Here is a 26,729-nt window from a genome sequence, read left to right as displayed (position 1 = left end):
GTTTGACCTTATATTTCATTCAAGCAAAAAAAGCTCTACATCAGCTAAATCCAGATACAGTATCAGATTATTAAAATTATTTAAATGAGTCAAAGAATGAATGGAAATCATGATTTGTTCACCCAAGATTTGAATTCTAAGTTCACTTTTTCTTTCCTTTCCTCTTTCTTCTTTTCTTTTTTTCCTTTTTTCTTCTTTTCTCTCTCTTCTCTTTTCTTCATGGTGACATGAAGAAAAATGAGAGCAGACAATAAGGTCATGAAGATCTGAGTTATGAACGAACATGTGTGCCCTCTGGCACACTGTCAATCATCAGGCTGATAACAACAGTTCAATACAAGCAGTTCAGCGGCACTTCATAACAGCACTAGTTACAATAACTCATCTCAGCTATGACAGGCTACTTTATTTTAGAGAAAGACACATACTTCGTATGTTAAGTGTAAGGTTGGTGAGTGTATGCAAACAAACCAAATAAAACATTTATACATGTTGTTAATCATGTAGGAAAATCTGGGCGCAGCAGTAGTTATTTACTACTCTGCCCTCAGTTACTGCTTTGAAAATTTGTCTCTCTTATTAGATAACCCACAGAGACTTGCGGTTAAGATTACCATCACATATAGAAAACTACTGCTAATTATCTGAACGTTGAAGCTCTGCATTAAACATAGAATTCCAAAATTATTAAGTCCACCTAGAATAGCTCTGAGAGAGACAAATAGAAAAAAATTCAATGTAGGGAGAGATATTAAACTTGAAATTTACACTTTCCATCACTAAACTGAGGGATGCATGCTACGGGATTCAGAAATATTCAGCAAACGGAGGTAGCAAAAAAAGCAGAAGAAAAAACAACAACAACAACAACAAAGCAGGTAATAGAACTGCAACAATATACAGAGTAATGGTCCCAAAAGATAGGAAAATGTTAGTGATGACTATGCAACAGGGTGAGTTTTACTTTAGGGATATGCTGCTGAAAGTGATGAGCTTACTCAAGTTCCAGTGACTTCAATGAAGATTCATGATTCTCAGCACTGAAGAGAATACATTAAAAATAAGTTTCTCTCTAATTTTTCAGAGTTATATTTTGACAGGAATGATAAACACTATTTCATATTTCTCTGCCTTCTATAAGAACACTTGAAAAAGAAACATCAAGCTGATCAAATGGTATCTTTAAGAAATTATTTGACCCAGGCAAAATGTATACTGCTTAAGAACATTAGTATGCATGAAAAATTGGCCTCACTTTTAAGGATAACTTACAAAATCACATAATTGCATTTTCACAGTGCATTATAGAAAGAAAGAAAACAGCAAGATGAAACACTGATATTTCAGCCTTCAAGCCTTTTATTAGACAGTCTGCATGTATTAGTCTCAGCAGGTTTTCATAATAAGAGTTAATGACAAAGCCCATCCATCCATCCCTTTCATTTCCTCCTTTGTGCAAAGCATTAAGATGATTTTCACTCTCTGAAATATCTTTTCCCCAATTTTCATTTCCAAAATTAACATCACTGTAATAAAGGAATATGCATCTCAGCAAGGAACATGCATGCATTCTAATAAACAAATTTGATAAACTTAGGCACCTGATGAAATTCCTCTTTTAAAATGCACCAGTTTTGGAATTCTGGAATCTCATAGTGAATTCCTTCAGAACATCAGAAGGGATTAGCAGCTCACCCTGTCACAAGTGCCAGCACTTGCAATATTTCTAGGAGCTAAATAGTAAGTCTCTTGGTTCTTAATTGCTGTAAGTGCTGAGTTGAGAAAAGCCAGTTTCAAAAACACTTTGATAAAAAGTGACTGGTAGTTCATCTGGAGACAGAATTTTTTTTCAAGCAGATAGGCATTTCAAGGAATGACAATTAAGTTGCTCATTAGCAAAGATGAATTTATATTTTAAAAACACTTATTTTGGAAAAGAAATCTATATTGGGAAGGCAAAATTAATTTATTGATTTTCTTTGAATTAATCTGTGAGTATCACCTTCTTAAAACTTTGATTTACCCTGTCACAACTATTAAATCTACTAGATTTCATTATAGCCAGCTTTCATTTACTACCAAGCAAACTCTTTTGTTTCTTGTTTGCATCTTTCTATATTCCCATGATACTCTTTCCATCAAATATACTTTTATGTGCTTAGGCTCTTAAAATACATCTTCATTCTGTATGTTATCCTTACCAATTAGAACAGAGAAATAAAACACCAATTAGAACAGAGAATAAAACAACTCCTCTTTGTAAAAGAGGATTCATTAGGTACCTTGTACTACTTCATCCTGTCTTCATTTCCTAGCCCTCCCAGCCCTCCTTTCTTCTCAAATACAAAAATTTCTTCTTCATTTCCTAGCATAATCCACCTTGGTTTGATCTTGGTTTTTAGGTAGCTTAAGGGATACAGTTGTGATTGCTTGGATTTCATTTTTTCCTTCAGTTCTACTGCTAAGACTGAGTAACAGTAAGCATCAAAGCCATTTTATAAAACCATTAGCATTTCAAGCAACTTCGTTCCATTTTGTCTCAAACCTGGTCACACCTTTGTTTTAATCACGTTTTACAGATCTCCTCAGATTGTTCCCATCTTAGAGTTGAGGCAACAGAAATTCTCTAGAAAACCAAAGCTTGAAAGAGAAATAATCACAGTTACAAAAACTCTAGGAAGACTCTGGACAACTGTCACAACCCTCTATAGTGTCAAATGTAAGGACAGCGTGCTAAACATTGTGCAGTGCTAGATTCCTTGGATTATAAGATAAAAGTCAAACCTTTACTTATACTGACTGCCTAAACAAATGCAGAACATACACAGTAAGAGATGTAACAAAACAGTTTATGAATCAAGATCATAAAAAAACATTTGCAGAAATAAGAGAACCTCAAATCTGTCATATTTTTCCTCCTATAGAGAATACTCTGAATACCATATTTGAAGATGTGAGGCAAAATCGCATATCAAATTTCAGCTTTTTATTAAGCAGCTTTAACTCTTTAACTCATCTTCTACACGTCTTAAGTGTATAATCAAGGAACTTCAAATAGTGTTGATAATTCTTACCACTCCTTGTCCTTGAAGAACCATACTTTAGATCATCTTTTTTAAAAATTTTTTCTTTTCTTCCCCCCACCGCCACCCCCATTAATGTTCTCCTTTACAAGTTGGGTTATGGAATGAGAGAAGGAATACAGACTTGTTGTCCAAATAGGAGGTTCATGTCCCCAATAACTCTAGAACCAGTGGTGACATCCATGTTGTGTCCTGACCTCAGAGCACCCACTGCGGGGGAGCTGGCTAGGCACAGCCCCCTGAGTGCCTTGGAAGGTCTGTGCATGCCATCAGCCATGGTGAAACTGGGACATGGGCAAAACTCTCAGGACCACAGATCACACCAGATACTGCCAATGTGTATTTGTGTCCAAGATGCCTTTTAGGAGGATGGTGAAGCACCTTTCTTTTCGTGTATGTCTGTGTCAATCTACTTATGTACACTGTCTGAAACTAGTCAGATGGTGTAGAGTTGTTTGGCACTTGCATTGCCTTACTGAATGTTGACTAAAACTTTCAGTTAGAAAAGAAAGTATTGCTGAGCTGCACCAAAAAAGTGACTTTGCTAGTTTTCTCTGTGGCCACTGAAACAGAAAGAAAATACAACTCTCAGTCCTAAAAATGAAAGCAATTAATCTGCTCTAGATGTTCTCACACTGAATCGGTGTTTAATACAAACTAAAAGGAAAGACTGATAAATTGCTTGCCTCAGATAAGTATCTATCAGTTTAGATACTTATTCAATATTTAATTGAATTTCAAACTTTTCAGGCAGTGGGACCAAACTTCCCTTACTCATTGACCCATCTTATCTTGGAAGAATTTATCACTGCATGTGGCCAATCCTGGACAAAGATGTGCTTGGAAGTAGAGCACCTTACTCTAGTCAACCACATGGATCAAAGTGCTGTTTGAGTGACACAGTGGGAAGGCAGGAGCTGCGCTGGTGGGACTAACTTTTCTTTGGAACTCTGACAGTTAGTGGACAAGGTCAGAAGCATTTTTCTATTCACAGTGTCACAGTGTTTACAAAATCAGTTCCACGAGGCAGAAATCATGGAATCAGCCTGTGTGAAAGTCCTCTCAGTTCTTCAAAATGTTAAGATTTGTTTATGAAGAATTAAAGCATTATCATTACAGCTGTCTTGAAAAATAAAAGCCCCAAGGCAAAGCCAATTCAGCTGAACAAAACATCTGGAATCTTTCAGAGATTTTGTTTGTTTTAATCAATATTTCAATTCAGTAATTCACCTCTAATACCACCTTTATTCTGTATATAAAACTGAATGTAAGGAATGGGAAAACATATCTTTTAAGGGATTCTGCTGAGATGAAAATGAAAAAATTGGGAAAAAAAAGGAAAACAAGTACATATGTGCTGTAACTAAACACACTTTTTTAAAAAAAGCAAGGGTCTTTTAGGGCAGTACAATAAAATCGTAAGACTAGCAATAGTAAATTCTTAATTCTTATACAATGACATTAAAACTTTCAAGGTTTTACTAAATATTTCATCTGTCAATTCTTCAAAGTGACAAATCTGCATGTCAAGGATTGACATGAACATACCCTACTAATCGTCAAAGAGTATCTTGTGCTTTTTCAGACGTATAAGAGAGTGATTACTGTCAGTCAGGTGTCATCCCTACTTTGATGCAGTGAGAGGTTCACTGAGATATAACTGTATTTCTTTTTTGTGATATTTACTTTTACAGCTTATTTGTATTCTAGTAGAATATTATTTTCAATTGGATTGTAGCTTTTGGGCTTGTAGAAATATAGAACACATCCTCTGAGATATTAGATGAACTGGACAGGCTCAGGGGAATCAAAACACTAAGGCTGAAATAATAGTAAGCTCTTTAGATACTCAAAGCTCGATTGAGTATTTTTGAGCTTCACTGAATTGATCCTGAGCAAAGAGGCATCTTTAAGAGGAATGCTCAAGTCCTGTCTCTATAATATCTGATGCATACAACTATTTATTTCTTAGAGAATGCCAAGGAACCAGATATCTGATTTAAATTTTTAATCTGTAGTTATTAAATATATTCTCTACAAATTGAGAGCTCTCATAACTGACAGGTCTTATTACATTAAAACACTTCAGTGAGATTCTCTCTTTCCCTACTTCTCTCTCCAGTGGTCACCACCTTATATGTTCAAGGACACATAATGTTATAAATATGTATAGTATGGTAGGGATGTAGAAGATAAAAGTTTGCAAACAGATTCATCAGATCTTGGTGTTTGCATTGCCAGCATAGATATGAAATATCTATGTAAGTATTCAAAAATATTTACTGAAATATGCAAAATTGAATATTTATCCAGTGACATTCCTCCATGTACCCAATATTTCTTCTTGAATGTTACTATATACAGTTACGTGTCACAGGAAGCTATATTGAAAGCAATAGCCACCTTTCCTCTTATAGATGCTTACTTTAGAGTGAGATAAATCATGCTCAAGACTTCCTTTGATGTAGTCAGTAAAACCCCACCATCAAGAAAGAGAAGCTAGGGTGACTGCTGCAGTGGTTGCACTTTAAGTAACAGGAATGCCACCCACAATGGGACAAATTACAGTTTAACAGCAGGTCTTGCGATATTAACATATTTCTTAGAAAAGAAATCTACATGCTGGAGAAAGTGCAGAGATCTCTTTCTAAGATGTCTTTCCTGTGATAGCATAGAAAAAAATTGCTTACGTTAAGGCAAAATGATAGGTCTGAAAACAAGCGTGAGAGCAAGCATCAGCCACACTTCAAATATGTAAAAGAGAATTTGTAATAACTTCCAACCTGTCAAACAAATACAAATAAAACTAAGGTAGAACAGGAAATTCAGTGACTTTTTTTCTCTTCTATTAATTTTTTGGTTTTCAATGAAAAGCCCTCAGATATCCTTCCATTTCTTCCCAGTGCAGCATCTGTTACGTAATTCAATTCTGGTTTATAGTTTCAGTAGCTGTGATAACCTCTATTCCCTATTTCCACTTCTTCAGTTTTTCTCTGGATGTTGCAGACACTGCAGAAGTTCTGCCTGTGTTTTCTAAATGGATTTATTCCCTACAGCCAAAAAGCACAGAGCTAATTATCAGAAGAATATAAATCTTTTTCTGTGAACTAAGGAAACATTGCAACATTAAAAAAGGCAAATCAAAGGAAAAAGATAACCACTGAGTAACAAAACAACTGAAAATAAGAGAACTCCAAGGGATGTGTGGAAAAGCGTACCTTCCCCACGCCTCCTACAGCAGAGATTCAGTCTGATTGTGTCTGTATGGAAAGGGATATTTTAAGATGAAGTCTAAGAAGTTTCTATAGCAATGGCATCATATATGTGTCACTGTAAGATTTGTTGCCATTAGATCGGCATACTCAGAAAATATGAACTAGATGGTATGCTTTAAAGTATTTTAGTATCCTTTACCATGATGTGCCTTCTTTTGTCTTGCTACATGGTGTCCTGTACCTTTCTCCCTCATATGACCACACCTTCTCTGGATATTATTTGTAAGACCATTCATGTTCTTCAGCTACACATAGGAAAATTTTCAAGTTGAAAAGATTGACTCTTTAAGATTGGTCTTTTCAAGACAGCTGGTCTCTCTAGAATGGTCTCACTGCATCGCTACTGTCAAGAGATTTCAAATCTTACCTGAAGAAACACTTCATTCCTCTGTACAACAAATCTTGGTACAACTTGGAAGGAGGAGACTGCAATTTGTGTAGAGATTAAATTCCAGGTGTACTGAGTTAAACAGACTATACTATTGACTAAAGCAAAGTCTAAGGTTAAAAATGTGCAGCTAGCGAGTCAGGGGAGGATTTTCATTAGTTGTTAATTCCTTTCCATAGCCCACAAACTCCTAAAACAGCTAGGCTGGAAAAAAAAAGACTCGTTCTTTTAGTAACACTTGAAGAACACAGTTGGTATATAAAGCATTAAAGGGATGGAAATCCATGTAAATCATTTTGTGACTGCTAATAAACTTTTTGATAACATAGTCCCTCTGAACTCCCTATTGAGCACAATTCTGAACTGAATCACACTGTCAAAATGCTCAGAATAATGTTGTGCACAGCAGAATGCTTCAAATCTAATGAGTATTTCCATGTCATAAATAACAAGAGTCTTCTGTTCACTGATCAGTGAAATGAATTAGATGGTTCATGTATCAAAATCTAAATACTACCTCTTCTGGATCACATCGGAAACTCTCATTTAAACAACCTTTTCTCCCATACAGATCAAACTAAATTAAACTAGAAAACAGTAAGATACTGAGCTGTGCTATTCAGCTGAAGGAATGGAAGGCAACAGTGAGCAGATGAGGGGAAGACCAAATAACATCTAAATATGGGCTGCAGATTTTCATTGGATAAATGGCAGAGTAGCTTTATCATACAGACACTTAATAGAACAAGTAATATTTTTAGCCACCTATATGAGACAGTATAAATGTACAGAAAACAAGTCTAAGCAAATTATTTAAAACCTGAAAGATGCTTCACATTTGTGCCTTGATTTATGGATTCAGCCAAATATAGATTGAGTGCCTGGTTCATTTCACTGTAATTTCAAAGAACAAAACACAGTTTTATATAAACCGGGAAGTTAGCTATATAAAATGAATGGTGTTGTACAATTGCATTAGCCTAAGTTTCCACTGTGGTTTCATACAACCTTTCCACAATAGCTGTCTCTTCCTACATTTCAATGAGAAGAGCGATTGACATCCAAAAAATGTTCATAATTATTAATCATAAAATGGCACCTGTAGTATCAAAATTTCCCCTACCATTATAATGAGAAATGTGTGGTGACATTTAATGTTTATAGAAAAGAGATGATTTTGCAAGGAAATAAAAATAAGCTTATTTGCACTGTTTTGTTTTCTATGCTTTTAATTGTATTCCTGTTAGTTTAAAACATTTGACTATTTTTATTCAATGAGTACTATGCAACAAACAACATTTTCACTAGGATGTTTTCCATTATAAGATTTTTTTTTTCACTTTTATGATTTTGAAAGTAAAGCAAAAAAAATGGCCTTATAGTTTAAATTTATTATGAAAATCTGAAAAGCATCCACATGATTTTTTTATAGATATAGTCTCAGTGTTGGGTGGTTGGGGTTTTTTCTGGTAGGCTGTGGGTTTTTTTGGCGTCCTCACTCTCTTTAGAAAACAAGACCCCAATTCTTCTAAGAAAATCCTCATATTTTGACCACACCCAGTTATTCCTGGTCCACATTAAAGACCAGCATTATAGCTAAAGATTAATTCTCCTTATTTATTAATCCCATAAGATCCACACATACAATAAAAGGTGTTTTTTTTTCATTTGCATTAGCCTTTGAAACCTTTCCGTATAATCTAAAACTCCTAGAGCTAAAAAAAATTAGCATCACAGATAGATTAAGAGCCTCAACTCATCTGATATGTGGGAGATAAGAAATGCAACATTTAGTATTCATTTCCTTCTTTTAGTGCTCCTGCTGAAGGCAAAATCAAATATACTCTGCAGACCACACAGTTACACCCACATATTCCAGGGACGTAAATGGTCTTTTTAATTCCTGATTTTAGTAGTATTGAAGTATCATCTCTCATTACTTCATTAATTCAAACTGAAAATCACATTAGCATGTTTTCTTCAGTCTTAAAAGTAGGACTAACATTCCTTATATGAGCTCCTTGTTTCTTTAATTTTGCATATATGGCCTGGCAAAACTTGCAGGAAAATATTTCAAAAGAATGAGGCAAGGTGGGAAGTGCTGAGGGTAGCTGGACAGCCTGAGGTGTGTGACTGAACGTAAAGGCCAGTCAAAAGAATTTGAGACTTAAAACCTAGATAAGACGCTCCTATGAATGGACTATGGGGTTTCCATGAGTTTGCAGGCAATTCATCTCTGAGCTGCAGTGCCCCTCTCATAGGCAAGCAACACAAAGTTACCAGGTTATGGTAAGGTTTGTCTCCATGGTAAATAAGATAGTGGGAAGAAACAGAAGGCTCTCAAAGCTCCCATTACATTGACACTATTAGTCTCTGCTGCAACTGATAACTGCTCTCTACCACCATGTTGGATGTCAGTGCATGTAATGATAAGAAAATTCTACTTAAATCAGCCTTTCATCTTCCATTTAGTTCACCATTACATAGTGCAATGGGGTCAACCTACAAACAAATACACATACCGATTATTACAGTCATAAATATAGGTACTAAAAAATACCTAGTCTGACTCTTACATGAAATGAATTGGAATCAGATACTTCCATCTTTGTGAAAAAAAAAAACCAAAACTACAGCAGATACAGAAACACAAATGTCTTTTTTTTTTTTTTTCTCCTGAAGTTACTCCAGATTCAAAGCTGAAGGCCAGAAACTGAAAAAAATTCTGGAAGCATAAAAATTAGACTCTTCCTGTTAGGACGCTTTATTTATTCATCAAAGTAATTTTAAGCACACTACAGCTTGATACTGCAAGCCTGGCAAAGATCAAAGACTACCAGAACCTAGAACATCTCCAAGACATTAAAAATGAACTGTGAATTAAAAAGAAAAGTTGCATTAAAGGAGGATAAAGCTGGAAATAAATTAATGTTCTACAATAAGCACTAGTACTACCTCGATGCTTGCTGAAGTTTTCTAGTATAATATCTGTTCAGTTCAGTCTGTGTTTGACAAAAGGAAGATACTTTTCTCAGTGGAAGACCAAGGGGTCTTGGGCTGTAAAAAGAGATTAGAAAGGAAAAAGGGAAAAAGAAAGCTCTTCCACTTTTTCTAATGTTAAATGGAACTCCTAGAAATGTTCAGTGTGTTTGTTTCAAGTGGAGTTTTTGTTGGGAAAATTAGACATTGTCTTGGGATTTCAGGTCTGATCAATGCTATATGCTTTCTAAAAGATATCAGAAGGCACCAGGTCATGTTGCATTATTTGTTCTTCTTTTAAGAAAAGATATGTTAACTAAATTTCTAAACTTACCTATTTTGAAGAAGAGATATGAAAAACTAATAAAAATGCTCAAAGCTCAAGGCCGCCTCTATCATTTAGACAAAGTCCTTTTGTCTTCATAAAAATATGTCTCTGTTTCACAGCTGCTATATAAAAAAAGACCGGATTTTGATGTCCATTGCTTCAGTAAAAATCATTAAACAGCAGCTCTATGATCCTTAAAAGAACTCTGCCCTGAGAGATACTTAAATCACAACTTTTGCTGTTGAATGTCTGCCCTGAAAAGTCTTAGAAAAGAGCAAAAGAAGTCTGACCTGCTGTCGTGGTTTAACCCCAGGCAGCAACTAAGCACCACGCAGCCGCTCACTCACTCCCCCCCCACCCAGTGGGATGGGGAAGAAAATGGGGAAAAGAAGCAAAACCCATGGGTTGAGATAAGAACAGTTTAATAGAACAGAAAGGAAGAAAATAATAATGATAACACTAATAAAATGACAACAGTAGTAATAAAAGCATTGGAATGTACAAATGATGCGCAGTGCAATTGCTCACCACCCGCCGACTGACACCCAGCCAGTCCCCAAGCAGCGATCCCCCGCCCCCACTCCCCCCAGTTTATATACTAGATGTGACGTCCCATGGTATGGAATACCCTGTTGGCCAGTTTGGGTCAGGTGCCCTGGCTGTGTCCTGTGCCAACTTCTTGTGCCCCTCCAGCTTTCTTGCTGGCTGGGCATGAGAAGCTGAAAAATCCTTGACTGTAGTCTAAACACTACTGAGCAACAACTGAAAACATCAGTGTTATCAACATTCTTCACATACTGAACTCAAAACATAGCACTGTACCAGCTACTAGGAAGACAATTAACTCTATCCCAGCTGAAACCAGGACACCTGCAAAGATTCCAGAGATGCTTCAAAGCCTCATATGCTAAAAAGCAGCAATGTAACCACCATCACTCTGTGAGCTTATGAGTTGACAAATCAATACAGTAAATCACTCCCAGACATCTCTGATTTGGGGAACGTGTTCAGTGAAACAGCACTGGAGAACTGTGCAGTGAGGAGGACACCAAAAGTGCATTTTTCATCTATGTCACAACGTGCAATATGGTGCCAGGCTGGGACAGAAAACAGGATAGTGGTATTAGCCATGAGAGGCAGGGCTTACAATTCCAGCTGTAATGTTACAGTATATTGCTGTGTTGCTTCGATGATTCGGTATGCATCGTGCTGTCTAAACCTCTCAGCCTACTCAGTTTTCTAACCAGGCACTGCCCTGCCTGACAGAGACATGCCCTTAGCAACACTAATCCTTTACTACTCGTCATCCTCATCTCCCAAGGGAGAAAAAGGTCAAGTTCTCAAAGAATTTAAACAAAAAAATGCTTAATAATTCACATACGAAAATTTCTCTGATATGTGTTTCTAGAAACGTGATGATTTTAAATTACAAATCCTCTGATGAACCTCTGGTCTTCACGAGTAAGATTCCAAAATACAACAGTGATTCTTTAACCCTTCTTCAAAGACTTTTTTCCTCCAAAGCACATCCAAATATATTATTCCTGCTCACCAACTCTTTGGAAGGAGTGCTTACATCTTGTTGCAGTGTAAGAATACAATAAATTATAAGCTTCCAATAATTTACAGTTAAGAAAATTGAAATAACTTCCTAATGTACTCATCTGAGAAAATAAAATGCACTGAATGGTGTCTACCCTTATCTACGGATGTGCATATTTGTTTGTCCCTTATGTGTAAACTATTTTTGAGAAATGATGCTTCCAGTGAAAACTGACTTATTTTTATTTAATCATTGTCTGAGTCTCAATTTACTTGGAAATATGCTTATGTCATGGGGTCAAAATCAGACCTACAACAACCCTGTTTGAAACAATGCCTAAAAAGGTGGAAAGTGCTGCTTAGATTCTGCATTCAGTTCAGCCAATATAAATACAAAACTGTCTTGCTCTGGGAACTAAAGCTACCATAAAAGTTAATCTTCCTTTCTTTCTTGACAAGTAATACTGTATTTCACAGTATCCCTACTGATTTCCTTTAAAGCTCCTGGGGCTAAGGTAATACTCCCTTACTCTGACTCATTAGTCAGATTGGATATTTCATTGTCTCAGATACAGCTTTTAATAACAGTTCACAGGTCAACAATGGGAGTAAAAATTTTAAAACTGTGTCCCTTTTGAGAGCTATAGATATTCATTAAATTAAGGCCATTACCCATGTGCTGCTATGTGGAACCAAATTCTCCTGAATGTGTATTTTGCTGGATTAAATAAAGGAAAACTATTTGAAATAAACAAAATACTAGGATTCAAAGGAAAAAAAAAAGATAAATGTAAGCTACTGAACATACAGCTAGATAGGTTCATATATCTATTTCACCCATATACAAATACTAGAAAACTTTACACTTCTGCCTTAGACTTAAAGAATTTCTCTGAAAAGTCTGTTATGTCTGAAGAGGGGAGGTGAAAAATCTACATCTTGTACATTGTTTGGAGCATCCTTTGAAGTTCAGCAGACTCTTAAGTAAAACATTCAAGCAAATCTTTGAAAATTTAACATTTCTTCCTCTAGCTGCATGGAGGTCAGATAATTTGCTTTGAGGCTACCTGAAACCAATGAAGTCTGTAACTTCTACGTTAATGTGAGGAGTTGATTGTTTTTCATGCAGTCAGTAAGAAGAATCAATGTAGAAATACACGGTCTATTTTAAGCTGTGAAGTAGAATAAGTTGTTTCCTCAGACTTTATTCTTGAATGACTTCCCATAGAAGTAGCATCAATGATATCGATTTGTGAAAATTTCTTTTTAAACTACTCGATCCTAGAAATACAGAAGTCCAGAAGATATCAGCTGGCACCTGCAGCTTCTCTGCTGCAGGTTTTTCTGTTGACAGCCCAGGACAGTAGGCTCCTCCACTAAAAATAACCAGGGAATTACAAAACCCGCCATGAGTCATCTATACTTGGGCTGTGGCCCCTGCTAAGCCATACATTTGTACAGTACCAGCCCTCTCCCCTCCTCTCTACCTTAGGCTAGCTAAAACCAATAAGAGCACCAAGGGAACAACGGAGACGGCTTCCAGCTTTTGCTGGGAAGCCGCAGCAGCCAGCTGACAGGGTCTGTGCTGCATCAGCCCGGAGCAGCTGGAGGGTGCTGGCTCCTGGCTCCAGCTGCCCCTTGCCCTGGCCAGGTTAGTCCGTCCCTACAGCAGTGGGAGTGCTTCCCTTGCCACCAGCTGGCCAGGACCTCTTGTCCTCCTGAATATCGTTATGTCTTTGCTCATTTGTAACTGGATGGAATTAATTAAATGCCTGAGTAAGGTCCACTGGAACTTCCTAATGAGATCCTTTGTATCTTGGCCTTGTCACAGTCAGCGGAGGTAGTTACTAATGGCAGGTTTCACCTTCCTTATATGTCTGCATATTTTTTTTTGAGAGGCTTGTTTGAAATCCTTGGAAGAGGCCCCCCCCTAAGTGGATTAAATCCTAAATTATCTTTTTTAATGACAATGTCTATATGCAGGGCAATTAACATTGATCCCACAAAAATAATCTTCAACAAACGTTTTTAACCTTTGATTGTTCTTCCTTTCCCACTGTGATACCTAAGACTTGCTTCTTTTTTATGACAGGAACAGCTTAAGCAGCAGGAGGAAACATGTTCAGATCAGCCGAACAGTAAAATGTATCATGCCTTTCACCTCAGAATTCTTGCTTGCCTCTTTAGAAGCACGTTTAAAAATAACACTGTTTCTTCTGACTCATAAAATAAACCAGTACTGAGTGTTGACAAAGAACACCACCATCATGGCTAGAACAGGCATAGTGAGTATGCTGTGCTTCAGCTTCAAAATATCTCCTGCAGCGGATTGTATTCTCTTACAACTGTCACGGAGGACATTAGAAGTATCTCAAAATCTCACCGCACTAGCAAAGCTTTGACTAGTTATACCCAGGTCTCTTCTGGTAATATTCTGTTTGCCTGGTGAGCTTTTGCACTGCTGTTAAGCAATTTGTAATTTTAATTTAGCTGGATGGTGAGTTGGATATTGCAGCCTCCATAAACAGCTGTAATGTCAACATCTTTCATTTGTATAAATGTTGAGGGGGTTGATTTGAAGAATACTGTACTTTTGCAACTAGTTCAATGGCCCATAATTTTGATTGGATTATCATTCCGTATACAGAGAGGTCTGTACAAAGAATATGTAGTACAATTCAAGGAGAAAACCCCCAGTGTAAACGCAGCGAAATTCCCTTAGAAAATGAGTTTTCTCTGTGACTGCAAACCTTAACATAAAAGTTCATGCTTGGCTATAGTATCCCTTTTACGATCCTGCAGTTTTATTGGTTATATCATACTTTAGTAGTATGATAGATAATATTCTTAAGCTTCCTGAATGTGGACAAGCAACACGAACATTAAGAGAAGACACCAATACATACCATGAACTATGATTTTAAAAAGATGGCTTTTTATGCTAGATTACTGTTTTTCTTCCACAGTGATATTCAGGAGGAGGAGAAATGTCTTCCTCATTCTGCCTCCATATGACATTTCCTCGTCGTATTGTTCATTACTGTGCCATTGGTGGGTATGGTGTTCACTCGCAGTTCAATTTTTAACAGACATGATGACTTTAGCTAGAGGCAGTTGGCTAACTTGTCAAACTTGAAATGGTAGATTCCTTCCCAGGTCATCTCCTCTTCCTTGCATTTTCTACTAATCACAAATCTACTGATCTGCTTTCACTGACATTAACTTTAAATCAAGAGATACTCAAACTGCATGGAAATATCTTGGTATTGCAGTTTGAGCTAGCAGGAGTAGCTTCAGTATGACTTCCCATGACTATGTGTTGTTTAATTAGATTTTATTCATACAGACACTGCTAAATAGAAACTCTATAATACTGACTTACAAATCCTTATAAGCAACATAACAGGTCAGCTAGGCCGATCTGCAATACAATCTGGGATACAATAATGAGAATAATTTTTCCTACCTCCATGCAAAATTCTTGCTTTCATTTAAAAAATTGCATAAGAATAGTAAATCATTACTCAAATGTCTTCTATTTACACTACCTTTAAAAATCTCTTTAAGATCCCTGTAGCAAGGATTTAAAATAACATGAAAATAATGTCTGAAAAGTTTATTAGTATAATAAAATTATACATTAAAACATATCTAAAACATGATATTTCAAACAAATATTAGATGGAGAGTAGAAAAGAATCTCAATGGGGATAACTATTTAGTAAAACTCTGCTCAGGTCATATGTAAAAAATAATTAAATCCCTTTGTCCATCCCAAGGGTGGAAAAAATAATTAAGAATTTAACTACTGGACTTGAACCCTTCAGAGACAGTATCCCAACAGAGAATAAATGTCTCTTTTTAACTCATTTTAGGTAGTGTGGTTGGTTTGATTTTCTTTTATTTCACCTCTTTTGTTTCCTGTTTAACAGAAGTATTTGATTGTGTATTATTAATTTCACTGCATGTAATAAAATGAGATATAATTATGTTTTTAAGGCTACTCTCCATGTTGCAACATACTTAATGTGATAATTACTGTATGCAATCAACAGTGATAATTTAAGTGCAAACTACTCACACATATCTAACGCAGCTGCTCTTTATTTTCCACCAAAGTTAGTTTGTAAGTTAGTTTACAATTAAAACTAAACAATCTTAAAATGGTCATAATTACAATATTTGGGTGGTACAAGATACACCTTTGAATAACGCGATGAGAACATACTTTGAACTTTGAGTCAAAATTAATGTTTATTTTTGCAGCTTATTCATTTTAAGTAATGGGATCTATTTTTGTTTTCCTTTTTGAATACATTATGAAAGAGAAGTTATTTTCAAACAACAAATTTACTTTTTTTTTTTATCTACTTGCCCTCTTTATGGATTTGAGATTTTCTAGGAAAAATAGCTGTATAAATACATCCCATTAATTACAGCTACTTGATGAGGGGACTATTGTCATTTGTAGGTGTTTGGACTAATCCATGAAAAAATCTCCTAATGTCTGTCAAAAGGCTCATTGTTTTTTTATTTCAGACAGACTTAGCCTAAGTTGTGTCTTTAGATGTTAAAGACTATTGAAGCATTTTTTTTTCCAGGCTTTTGAATTATTCTTATAATATCCAGAACATTTGAGAAACAATTTTTAGCACTTTATTTTCAAGGATGAAATATGATTTATCATTAAAATTGAAGGCAGTCAACATGTACATTGGAAAGAAAACAGAATTTTTAATGCAGTTCACCAAATTAATTTCTATCCCAAGATTTTATTAGAGATACTGAAGAAAGAGAAATTAATAGACATATGACAAATAAAGTGCACCATGATTTATACTTGAATAGCCAGAACTCCCTACACAGATACAGGTAAGCACAAATACACAAACTCTCATTTGCAAAGGTTTCTGCTGCATCTAGAAGTGGTATATTTGGCCATTGTGTTGGAACACCATTAAAATGCCCAATGGCATTAAAATGCATAGCATGCACAGGGAGGTGAAATATGTGCTTTTGCTGCACTGATCATTAATTTCTACATTTTATTCAGAATCATATTATGATTTAAAACTTGCTTTTACAAGCATTTAATCCTTTTTCTTTTTAATGAACAACAAATGAAACAGCCAGTTTTCAAGGAACGTATCAGTTTTCATTTGTAACTGAATAACTAAATAGTTGTTTCTTTTTTTTCATAATTTTTTGGTCATCACACATTTAGTGAAGAAAATGCCATTTTTAAAGAAAATTGATTATATATTCTGTACCTGTCTACATAAAAAGATCCATAACTTATATAGTCATAATTTTGCATTTTATTCTTACTTTGTACAGGTTGCTAATTCATTTTTTTGGTGCATATCATCCCATCAGAACAATAGGGTAATATACTGATAGCTACCAATAGGCATGGCAGCAAAATATGAAAATAGCTCTCACATGGAGAATATCAAAGAGAAAGGCACTGTATGTGACAAGGGAAAATGGAAAGAGGTTTTAAAAAGATTTTCTGTGGCTTTTCAGAGAAACTTCTTGTGGAAGAGAAATGGTAAAAGCATTTTTAAGAGACTAGAATAATAAAAACCAGCACTGAACTAGGAGGTGTGTGCGAGCTCTTCCGATCTACAAGCCGAACAGCAGAACGTCAGAGTGCCAAAGTACTCTGCTGGAGCACATGTACCCTTACAGATATCAGACATTCAAAATAAAAAGTTTGGTTTATTACCTTAATCAGAACCTGAATACGTCCCATGGCTTTTGATGACATGAAGTACCAGAAGCTCATCACACAAGTCCCACTTGATTCTTTCCATCTGGAACTCTTCACATGGGCTTTTTCATTTTTTAGGCCTATTGCAGTGGCCTCAAGGTACAGGAATTGTCCTGAAATTAAATTATGTATTACTGAAAAATTGTTTTAGACTTTCAAATTAGGTTCCAAAACTCAGCAAAGTAAATGCAGAGACATATTAAGTATACTTCCCATATAGGTCCTATACTAATGAACCTCGTCTTAGGGTAAAAAATGACCAGGTCACATTCCTTGTGTACTTGTTATATCAGGAATAAACTGGGAGCAGCTTAAGATTTGGATGGGCCTGTGTGGAAGAGCGAGAATGATTCCATGGTGCCCAGCTACTCTGATTACATGTCCTTGCTCAATGGCATTAGTTGCTATTTTGACAGCACATCATACAATAACCACACTGTGATAAATTTCAGGATGAAGTTTTCTGAAAGATAACCTTCAAAATAGCAAGTCACACTATACAAGAAAATTGTGAAATAGGCAAAAAACCTTCATACATTTATAAATCATTAGGTATCCCTAATGATTCATATTACCTTTGGCCATCTGTACTCTTTAATATATGAATACTAACTCACATTTAAATTATTTAATCAGAGAAAATTGCAAAAACAGATGCCGACAGTTAATATTATCCAACACTAATATGGTCCTTGAGTTTTCCATTTTTACTTTTAATCAGAAGTATAATAAATTCTGCAAGTTTTCAAATTCATGTTTTTCCTTGGTACAAAACCCAAAACTGTAGTTCACGTAAACATAAGTGTAGTATAAATAACACACTGTTAAATTATAATTGCACATCTACTAAAGTTTGCATATGAATTAGAGAAAAAAATTTTACACAATTAGAGATAGAGTAAAATGGGTTCATTCTAACTTTGACACTTCTCTGGCTAAGTTACAACCATATATGTTTGCCATAATTTCATGGGATGAGAAATTTGCTTTTTCCCTGAGGTTAAGCATATACTTAACAAGTGTAGTGACATTTTCATGGTGATAGTTAAAAAATTATATATAATTAGAAAATGCAAATAAACTTATTTTTTCTACATCTGCTATTTTGTGTGTTAAAAAAAGCGATGTACTTAAAGAATACAAGATATAAAAAGCATGCCATATCAAAGTCTACTAGGAAGAGGTGGCTAGACTGGGTTGAGTGCTGGGCATGCTGATGTTTGTTAACGCCTGTTTAATATTAGGCAAATGACTTCTGTTTGGAGGAAACCAAAGCAAAGCAACCCAACCCCAAAAACTTTCATAGTCTTCTGTGGAAGGAAACTTGACTGACTGAGGTGGCAGGCAAGGGACACTGAAAGGCCCCTTGATCTGAATGACTGGGACCAGCACTGTGGGACAGTGGACTGATCACATTTAGTCAAGCTTGGCTAGGAGATAATAGGACAAATCACTTAATTCCAACCAGAATGGTGTAGTTCCAGTCATAAGCAAATTTTCAACATTTTAATGTTGAAAATGGAGGTGCTAATAGGGGAGTTAGAATTAAGCAGTTGCTAGATGTAAGCTCAAGAGCTGTGGTTTTGGAAGTAAGCGCTGAAATTCGTCTTTGTACAAGGACCGATCACTGAATACTGCAGTATCCTCTACCACATATGACAAAATTTTAACAGCTGAGCTTAATTTTGTTTTGGTTCTTTCATAATGAACATGATTATTAAGTGCTATCAGTTCTAACAATATGGCCAGACACCACCTTCACCTTTAAAAATTTCACCACATTAAAATTGTGAAAAGTGAAATTAATTTTAAATATATTTATTTGAGAACACAATTTCAAGACTATAGAGCAGCTCTTGAGTAAGAAATGGAGAATGTGACCTATTTGATCACTCACCACAACAAAACCAATTAACTTCGAGATTATAGGATAAACTTCCAGGCTTGAGAATTAGATCAGCAGCAATTTTATTCATATGTGGAGCAGATTAAACATATATACCATGGAGATACATAAATCTGTGTTCTAACAGAAATGGCTATTTTAAAAGCCAGATGAAAGACAGGGACATGTCAGAGGGCAGTTCTCTTGTACTACGTCTTACTCTGAGATCAGTGAAATGCAGCCAGGCTGGACTGTCTCAAAATTTACAAACATATGAATGCATAATCTTTGTGATTATTTGTGCCTGTTTCACCCTCAGTCACCCTGGCAAGCTTTCACTAGCCCCTGAGTTTCTACATATCTTCAAGCAAACTTTGGGTTTATTGGGTTTTGCCCTTCAGTAGGTCATGTAAACATTCAACAACTACTAAATCCAAGTCCCACGCCTTTGTGCAACTCTGCCGTGGAATATTTCAATTTAAGATCAGTTCTGAGCTCAGCTTTGGTAACATCTTTGCCTGAGTTATGGGACCTTCAGAGGCAGAGGATGAAGGCACAGAGCTTGTAGCAAAACAAGAACAGATAACTGGGTGCTTTGGCCAAAACAAACCAGGACCTGCACTACTACTGACAAAAGAGGTTTATTTATTTAAATTTATTTATTTAAAATTACCTAAAATTAAACTATGAATTGTCACTATGGGTAACTTTAAGCTTCCTGGAAATAAGCTCAAGCTCTGGAGGAGCAGGACCCAGTGGATCTCAGAGCTGAGCTAACTCACCCTTGCAAGCCGCAGCCAGACCAAGTGCCTCTCTCCTGACAAGTTACAAATTATCTTGCTTGATTCATACAGCAATACTTAAAGGAGAAACAATTAAGAATCAATTTTTCCTAACTTAAATTCATTTTACAACGGTAATTAATATTTTGATATCATTACACATTTAATTCATTAAAAATGACGCCCTGATTACACACGTTAGAAGCCCCCTGCTGCCCGTGAAGGGAGGTATGAGAAGCTCCATGAAGACAATTACATCTCATTTGTGAACTGACAACATACCAGTTCTATTTCCAAGCGTGTGGTCCCCAGGAGGTCTAAGACTTTGAGGCGAGCTGACCCCCAGCACCCAGTTAAAATTGTCTGCCAGGGAATTTTGCCAGCCACATCTGCCTTTCTCAAAGGTGCAGGAAGTTCCGCATTCACTCTCGTCTGTATTATCCCCGCAGTTGTCTTCAAAATCACAGCTTTGTTCTGGTCTGTAACACTTGCCGTTCTGACATTGCCAATAGCCGTGTGAGCAGGAGCCTGAAAAGAGAAGAATGAGGGTGTCCTGGTGAATCGCATTGCCATGCATCCCAGCAAGGTTACTGGAAGGTTACCTCTGAGAAAGTTTGATATTAAGAGGAGGAGGGTGGTCCAGAGCAATTTTATTAAAAGCCTTTGGTTCCCCTGAAGTGCCAATCCATTATCAGTTTATTTCTTTTGTATTTCGTCAAGAGATTGCATAAATAAATGACTGTTTCCCTTGTAAAGCCTTTGAGGGCAAGTTCCAGCCAGGCATTCCTTCACTAACAAAGCTTTCTAGTCTGACTTAATTGCTGACATTCTCCTTTCATGTGGTGTAGGATTAAACCATTTCATTTTAGCTGCAAAGTTGAGCTTAGTTTAGCAGCCCCAATTTGGAAGAAAAAGCTTTTCTATTTTAACTACAGAAGTTTGCCTTTTAATGGATTTCTTTTTTTTTTTTTTTTTTTTTTTTTTTCCCTGTAGGCGAGTTCAGTGGGTTGAAGCTGTCCTTTTTGTGCAGTATCCCTGGCATTATTGAGGGATAATTCTGCTATTGTACAGCCTGAAAATTGTAGGACTCATTTCACAGGATCCATTTCCAAGCTTCATGTATTCATTTCAGATCAGTTTCTGAAGGGCTCTGGATAAAAAGCAGCCCCTTCAGTACATTCTCTAATCAGGAAGGGAGACACAAAATTCTGAAATGGACCCTCCCTATTTCCTTCATCCATTCCACTCTACTAGAAATAAATGCACAAGCCTAATTTTATTTAAAAATAAGAGCATCCCTATATTAGCTTATCAGACATAAAATTAAAATGTGCACATGTATGAAAGTTGTATTAGTATGGGAAGAACCTGAGTTAACTGATACTGAAAATCACATGGTGCTAAAAACCTATTTCCATTACCACTACCTTAATTTAAAGGAGGACCTGATGGAGCTAAATAAAATTCATGTAAGGCTGGGTTTTATTAAGAGGTCAGAATAACTGATTTATTAACAAAAAGAATGTAAGAGATAGGGTATTCTGTTGGTGTGTCGGCAGCCTCCATCTCTAGGACTTTGTTTATGCTAGACTCTAAATTACAAATGCCCCAAACTAAGTGAAAAACCATTGCCACACCCCTTTGCTGCAAGCTCTGGGTAAAGTGAAAGCAAGCCTTGAATGGCTACAAGTTAGCTAAAGAAAACAAGCATTAACCCCTCTTTTTAAAGTAAAAAATCCTCCTAACACATAAGTATTAAAAATAAATAATTAAATACAAATAAATACTGAAATACCATAGAAATATCTAGCAAGTTTTCCAGGGAAATTATTCATTTTTAATTCACAATTTCCTAGTAACATAAAAGTATGTATCATGTTTGCTCTAGAAGACTGCGTATGATTTGGCTTTTAACAGTTGCTCAGAGAAAGGAGGAAAAAGTCTGAGCAGAAAGCAGCAAGCCAGAATAAAAGTCTGATAATGACTTAGAAAGTCAAGAACATCAGGCAACGGTCTCCAGAGCTGGAGACAAGGAGAATGTGTAGGCTCTGACTAGAAGAAAAAGACTTGTTTGAAGTTCACAATTACAAGTTTATGAAAGCATCAGTGTGATTTTTTATTAGTACACAATCTCTGAAAATGGTCCTGGCCAAAAGAATGCAGTAATTGCATCAGTGTATCAGGCACTGTCTAATTATTGCAACCTGCAAGACAGTTGGAGTCTATCTGAAACTTCTCTCTATCAATCTGTTTCAGAATTTCAATCATCTGTGTTGTTTCCCAAAGGACAACAGAGATTTGTTACAAAATTGCTGCCTAATTTAAATGGCATCTATTTTTAGGAGCTACTTCTTATAACCCTACATTCCTTTTATGTGATTGCACTAAGAATTTAAGCATAAAATGTATTTTGTCAGCAAACTAGGAATTTAAATTTCAGGATACAGTCCATGCTTGGAAATACTTTTCCTTGCTATTCATCGTGATCAATAACTGCAATAGCTATTGCATTTTGAGCTCCCTTTGTAGCATTGCTTCCAATTTCAGGTCAGAGAAAAAGTGGAGTTGAAAAGTAGAAGACTTTGTTTTCTGAGGAAAAAACAAAAAAATCCATCTTGAATCCTGGCATGAATGAATCTTTTCAAGCATGTGTAATGAATGATATTACACTGTTTAACTGAGTCTGTAACGTGACTTGTTTCTGGATGTACTTCCATAGTATCTTTTCTCTTTAAATGACATAGTTCTAAGGCTTTATAACTGTAAAACAAAAACCCAAACAACCAAAACCCAAACCAAACACACCTATAAGAAAATGTTTTTTCTGAGCTCTCTTCCTTTCTTCCCTACTTTTTCTCAATCCTAATAATCCAAACTCTGTTATATAGGTGCTTGTGGGTATAATAGGGATATTTAATTGAGAGGAACTTCTCCTTAGCAAGGTTCAGTAACTTTTTCCTCCAGGCAGAGTTTCTTAAAGGTTATTAGCAGGTAGACTTATTGCCCTATGTGGTAACTGCATCACACACTAGGCTGCAGTGCCCCCAAAGGAGCTGTTATGTCTTTCAGATCAATAATCTCTGAACTGAGGAGGATTTACACAACAGAGGAAAACAGCTGCACCAGTCCATAATCCCCTTGTTTTATGTACCCTGAGCAAAATCAACAGATGCAACTTTTATATTTTAAAATATGCAATTAGGACAAAGATCAGTCACCTCTATTTTATAAAGCTGTTTCTCTTAAATGTATTTTGAAAAACAATGTACCTGCAGATATCAAGAGAGAAAATAATATTAACAGAGCTGAAATATGGTTTATCTTCTACATCAATGAACTTTGAATAGTAATAAAGATAACATGGTATATAGGTTGCAGCACTGAGGCGGAACAGCAATAAATTACAGAAAAGACATTCATATTAGGAAATGGGATCTATGTGTATTATTCATGTAAACTTCAAACTCTGGCAAGAATGGTTGTGTTCTCAAAGAAGTAATTCCAAAGGGGAAAAAATTATTCTTTAATTTTTGAAACCATAGCCTGTATCACAACAGGATTTTTCTATGAGATAGCTAATTTTTATATCACCCTCTATCACAGTAATAACTTTATTGCTTTTTTAGCTCCTCTCTGAAAATAAATTAAGATTTTAAATACTCTAAAATAAATTAACTCCATAAATGTACCATAAGATGATGCACAAGCACTCTTATTTATTTTTTTATTTCATTTTAGTGGATGAAGATATATGAGAAGGACTCAATTTCTTCCACTATCACTTAAAAGCTCTTGAGATCTTCAGATAATCTTTCTACATCTCTGTTCAGAAACACCTTATACTTAAAGGTAATTTTTTTATCACTCAAATTCTTTATCAGTTGTTTGTTTTCTCCACAATATTTAGTTTGCTTTTTATTTCAGGATGAGAATCCCTCATCCTTCTCTTTATAAAGGTAGTAGCTAATTTTTTTTTTTTAATGCCACTTATTACTTTACCATTAAAATTCATTACAAGTCCTCACAAGATGTTTGAACTCATATCTGAGTATGCAATGATTTAATTTTCACTCAATATTGATGAAAGCAAATTGTTTCATATTTGTTTGGATTGGCCATGAAAGATTCCTAAAGGAATTGTCTGATTACACACTTACATTGAGTGACCAAATGGAGCCTAATTAATGTAATTTATCAGAGACAAGCTTAAGAAATAGCTTGATCATGTTCTTTAATTACCTACAAGAACACAAACAGAAAGTTCTAATCTAGTAGAAAAAAACCAGCATTACGTGCTGCAAAATGGAAGTTAGTGAAGTTAAAATTAAAATAAAATGATTGAGTAATTAACCATTGAACAGATAACCAAAGACTGTGATAAATTCTCTATCAGTTAAGGGCTTTAAATAGAGGCTATTTTTTTTCCCAACAGATATGCTTTAGTTTAGCTTAAAACTATTTGATAAATCAGGGAAAACTCTAGATGAAAACATGGTTAGTGTTATACAGGAGGTTAAATTGCATATTAATAGTACTGCCTGTTGGTTTTAAAAATCAAAGTGCAGTTGTAGACCTTAATTTGCTTATATAATTATGAGAATTTATAACAGATAAACTAAATGTTTGTCCATGCCTACAGTAGCTACAAAATAGAGATGAAAATCTCATTTTTCTCCATTAGATTCCAACCTTCTTGAAGCTGGTCCTTCAAACATCTTTGCTTATTGGAAATAAATTAAGTATGATAATTAAAGTGATAAGGATAAATAAGATCAGAACTTCTAGAAAATTGCAAAAATATGATTGTATATGGGATTACACTAGTTATGACTCTATTTGTAAGCATGTAACACTTAATTCTCATAATTTAACTTGTTTCTTTTTCAGTTCTGGTTTTATATCAGCATTGCTTTAAAATCAGCTGCAAGCTAATTCATGTTTTAGAATGACAGGAAACAGATTGGTGATAAGGATATTCCAAAAGTTGTTAAACTTGCACTTCTTAAAATTATTATATTTATTGGTATCATCATCTATGTTTTCCAAACCTAAATCTAATCAAATGAATAGGATAGTTTGCAATTCTCAGAAATATCAGAATAACACATCAGTAGGCTTGAAAAGCTAGAACTGCTTCAAAACATTTTCAAAAGATTTTATTCATAATCACATAGCTAGAAGTATACCTGTTCCTATACCAAAGCTCGAGTTCCTGTAGAACCATAATCTGGTACAGAGGCCAGAGTAATTAATCAGCAGGCTAAGAGTTTGACATCCCAGGGATAGGGGCTTTCTAGATAATTTAGATCTCTGAGTTTTTCCCTGCAACAGTTACTCCATTATCTTTCTTGCTCTGAGTTGACATTACTGTATGACTGAATTGTATGTGTCCTCCAAAAAAAAAAATTTTAACTAGAACATCTTTCCTCTAATATCTCACTGGTATAACCCAAGGACACAGAGTCAAGTGCTTTCATCACAGTTGATGATGCATAGTAATAATGGCTTGTCAGCACAGGAATGTGAAAAATGCATCTCATTTCAAAGCAAAGCTTTGGAAATTACAAGAATTTTTAAAGACTTTCAGAAGTTGAAGTGCTGTGAACAAAGAAGACTAAAAATCTGCTACACATTATCAGCTCTTTCTTTGTAAATAGTCTGTTTTTTCTAGGATTGAGTGCAAACATTTGAATTTTTGGTTTTGCAAGCCTCTGAAATACCTTGACATATTGATTTGCATTCTGAGCAACCAAAATTTCAAAACACAACAGCTTGAGTTCATTTGCAAAAGAGACTTTGAGAAGAAACTGTTAACCTAATTTTCTCCCATGATAAAAAGCTGTTGAAGGCTTCTCCAACAACCAAAGCTTCCTCAGTTGATTTCTTATCTTGTCCATTTCCACATACGAACACAAGAGAATTCCTTTCCAGTAATCAGATCCAGTAATATTCATCCTTAGAACCATTAAGAATAAAAAATACAAAGAGCAAGGTAGCTTATAACTGTTCATTGTTATTGCCTCTATCCATACCAGAGCAGTAAAGCATCTTTGGTCTGTTTGCTGGTACTTCAGTATTTCTCATTAGGAAAGGATGGTTATTTATCAGTCACTCAATACACTTTAAGACATACTTAATCTGTGACACATTCAGTGTGCCCTAACATTGTGCTTTGCTATATTTAAGGTTAAAAGAAATTCTGAAGGATCAGGGGAGCTGAAGGCAAGATGGGCACTCAGTGTCTCTTCATACTGAGTTTACTGGATATACTATAGCCGGGGCAGGTGAACTCTAAAAACAATATTATAAAAAATAAAAGCTTCAGTCTCAAGTGCTTAAGTGCATGCAAATGTGCATTCAATCAAAAGAAATTAAAAAAGCAGGTTTTGGCTAGAGAAGGTCTCACTAGGCCTTTTTAACTCCTCCACTATTACAGTACTGGTATACTAATACTGTCCGTAAAAGAAATGGTGCATACTTTCCCATGTTGCTTGAGTAACTCTACACCTATTTAGTCTATAAAACATGCTAGCAGGTCAGCTTAAAAGGAAGTTTTCAGTTAATCTTTTCAGATGGGAAATCCCCATGGTGAATAAGAAGAGAGCTAGGCCTGGATTCATTGACAGATACTCCTTCTATTGCCATAGCATTAAGACTGTTTTGTTCCTTGCCAGAAACCCACAAGAAGATACAA

General features: G+C 35.6%; 1 protein-coding gene across 1 annotated transcript in view; it reads right to left on the bottom strand.

Annotated features, from left to right (window-relative positions):
* The window catches only part of MALRD1 (MAM and LDL receptor class A domain containing 1), a 289,291-nt gene that overhangs the window by 123,297 nt on the left and 139,265 nt on the right, over positions 1 to 26,729 (bottom strand). The window contains exons 26-27 of the mRNA XM_069776612.1: positions 20,318 to 20,563; positions 17,324 to 17,481 (exon numbers count right to left, since the gene is read on the bottom strand). Coding sequence (XP_069632713.1) covers positions 17,324 to 17,481; positions 20,318 to 20,563 — 404 coding nt within the window. The remainder of the gene's footprint in view (positions 1 to 17,323; positions 17,482 to 20,317; positions 20,564 to 26,729) is intronic.

Source organism: Haliaeetus albicilla, chromosome 2, assembly GCF_947461875.1.
Source record: "Haliaeetus albicilla chromosome 2, bHalAlb1.1, whole genome shotgun sequence".
Taxonomy (NCBI): domain Eukaryota; kingdom Metazoa; phylum Chordata; class Aves; order Accipitriformes; family Accipitridae; genus Haliaeetus; species Haliaeetus albicilla.
This window is presented reverse-complemented; position numbering and strand designations above follow the sequence as displayed.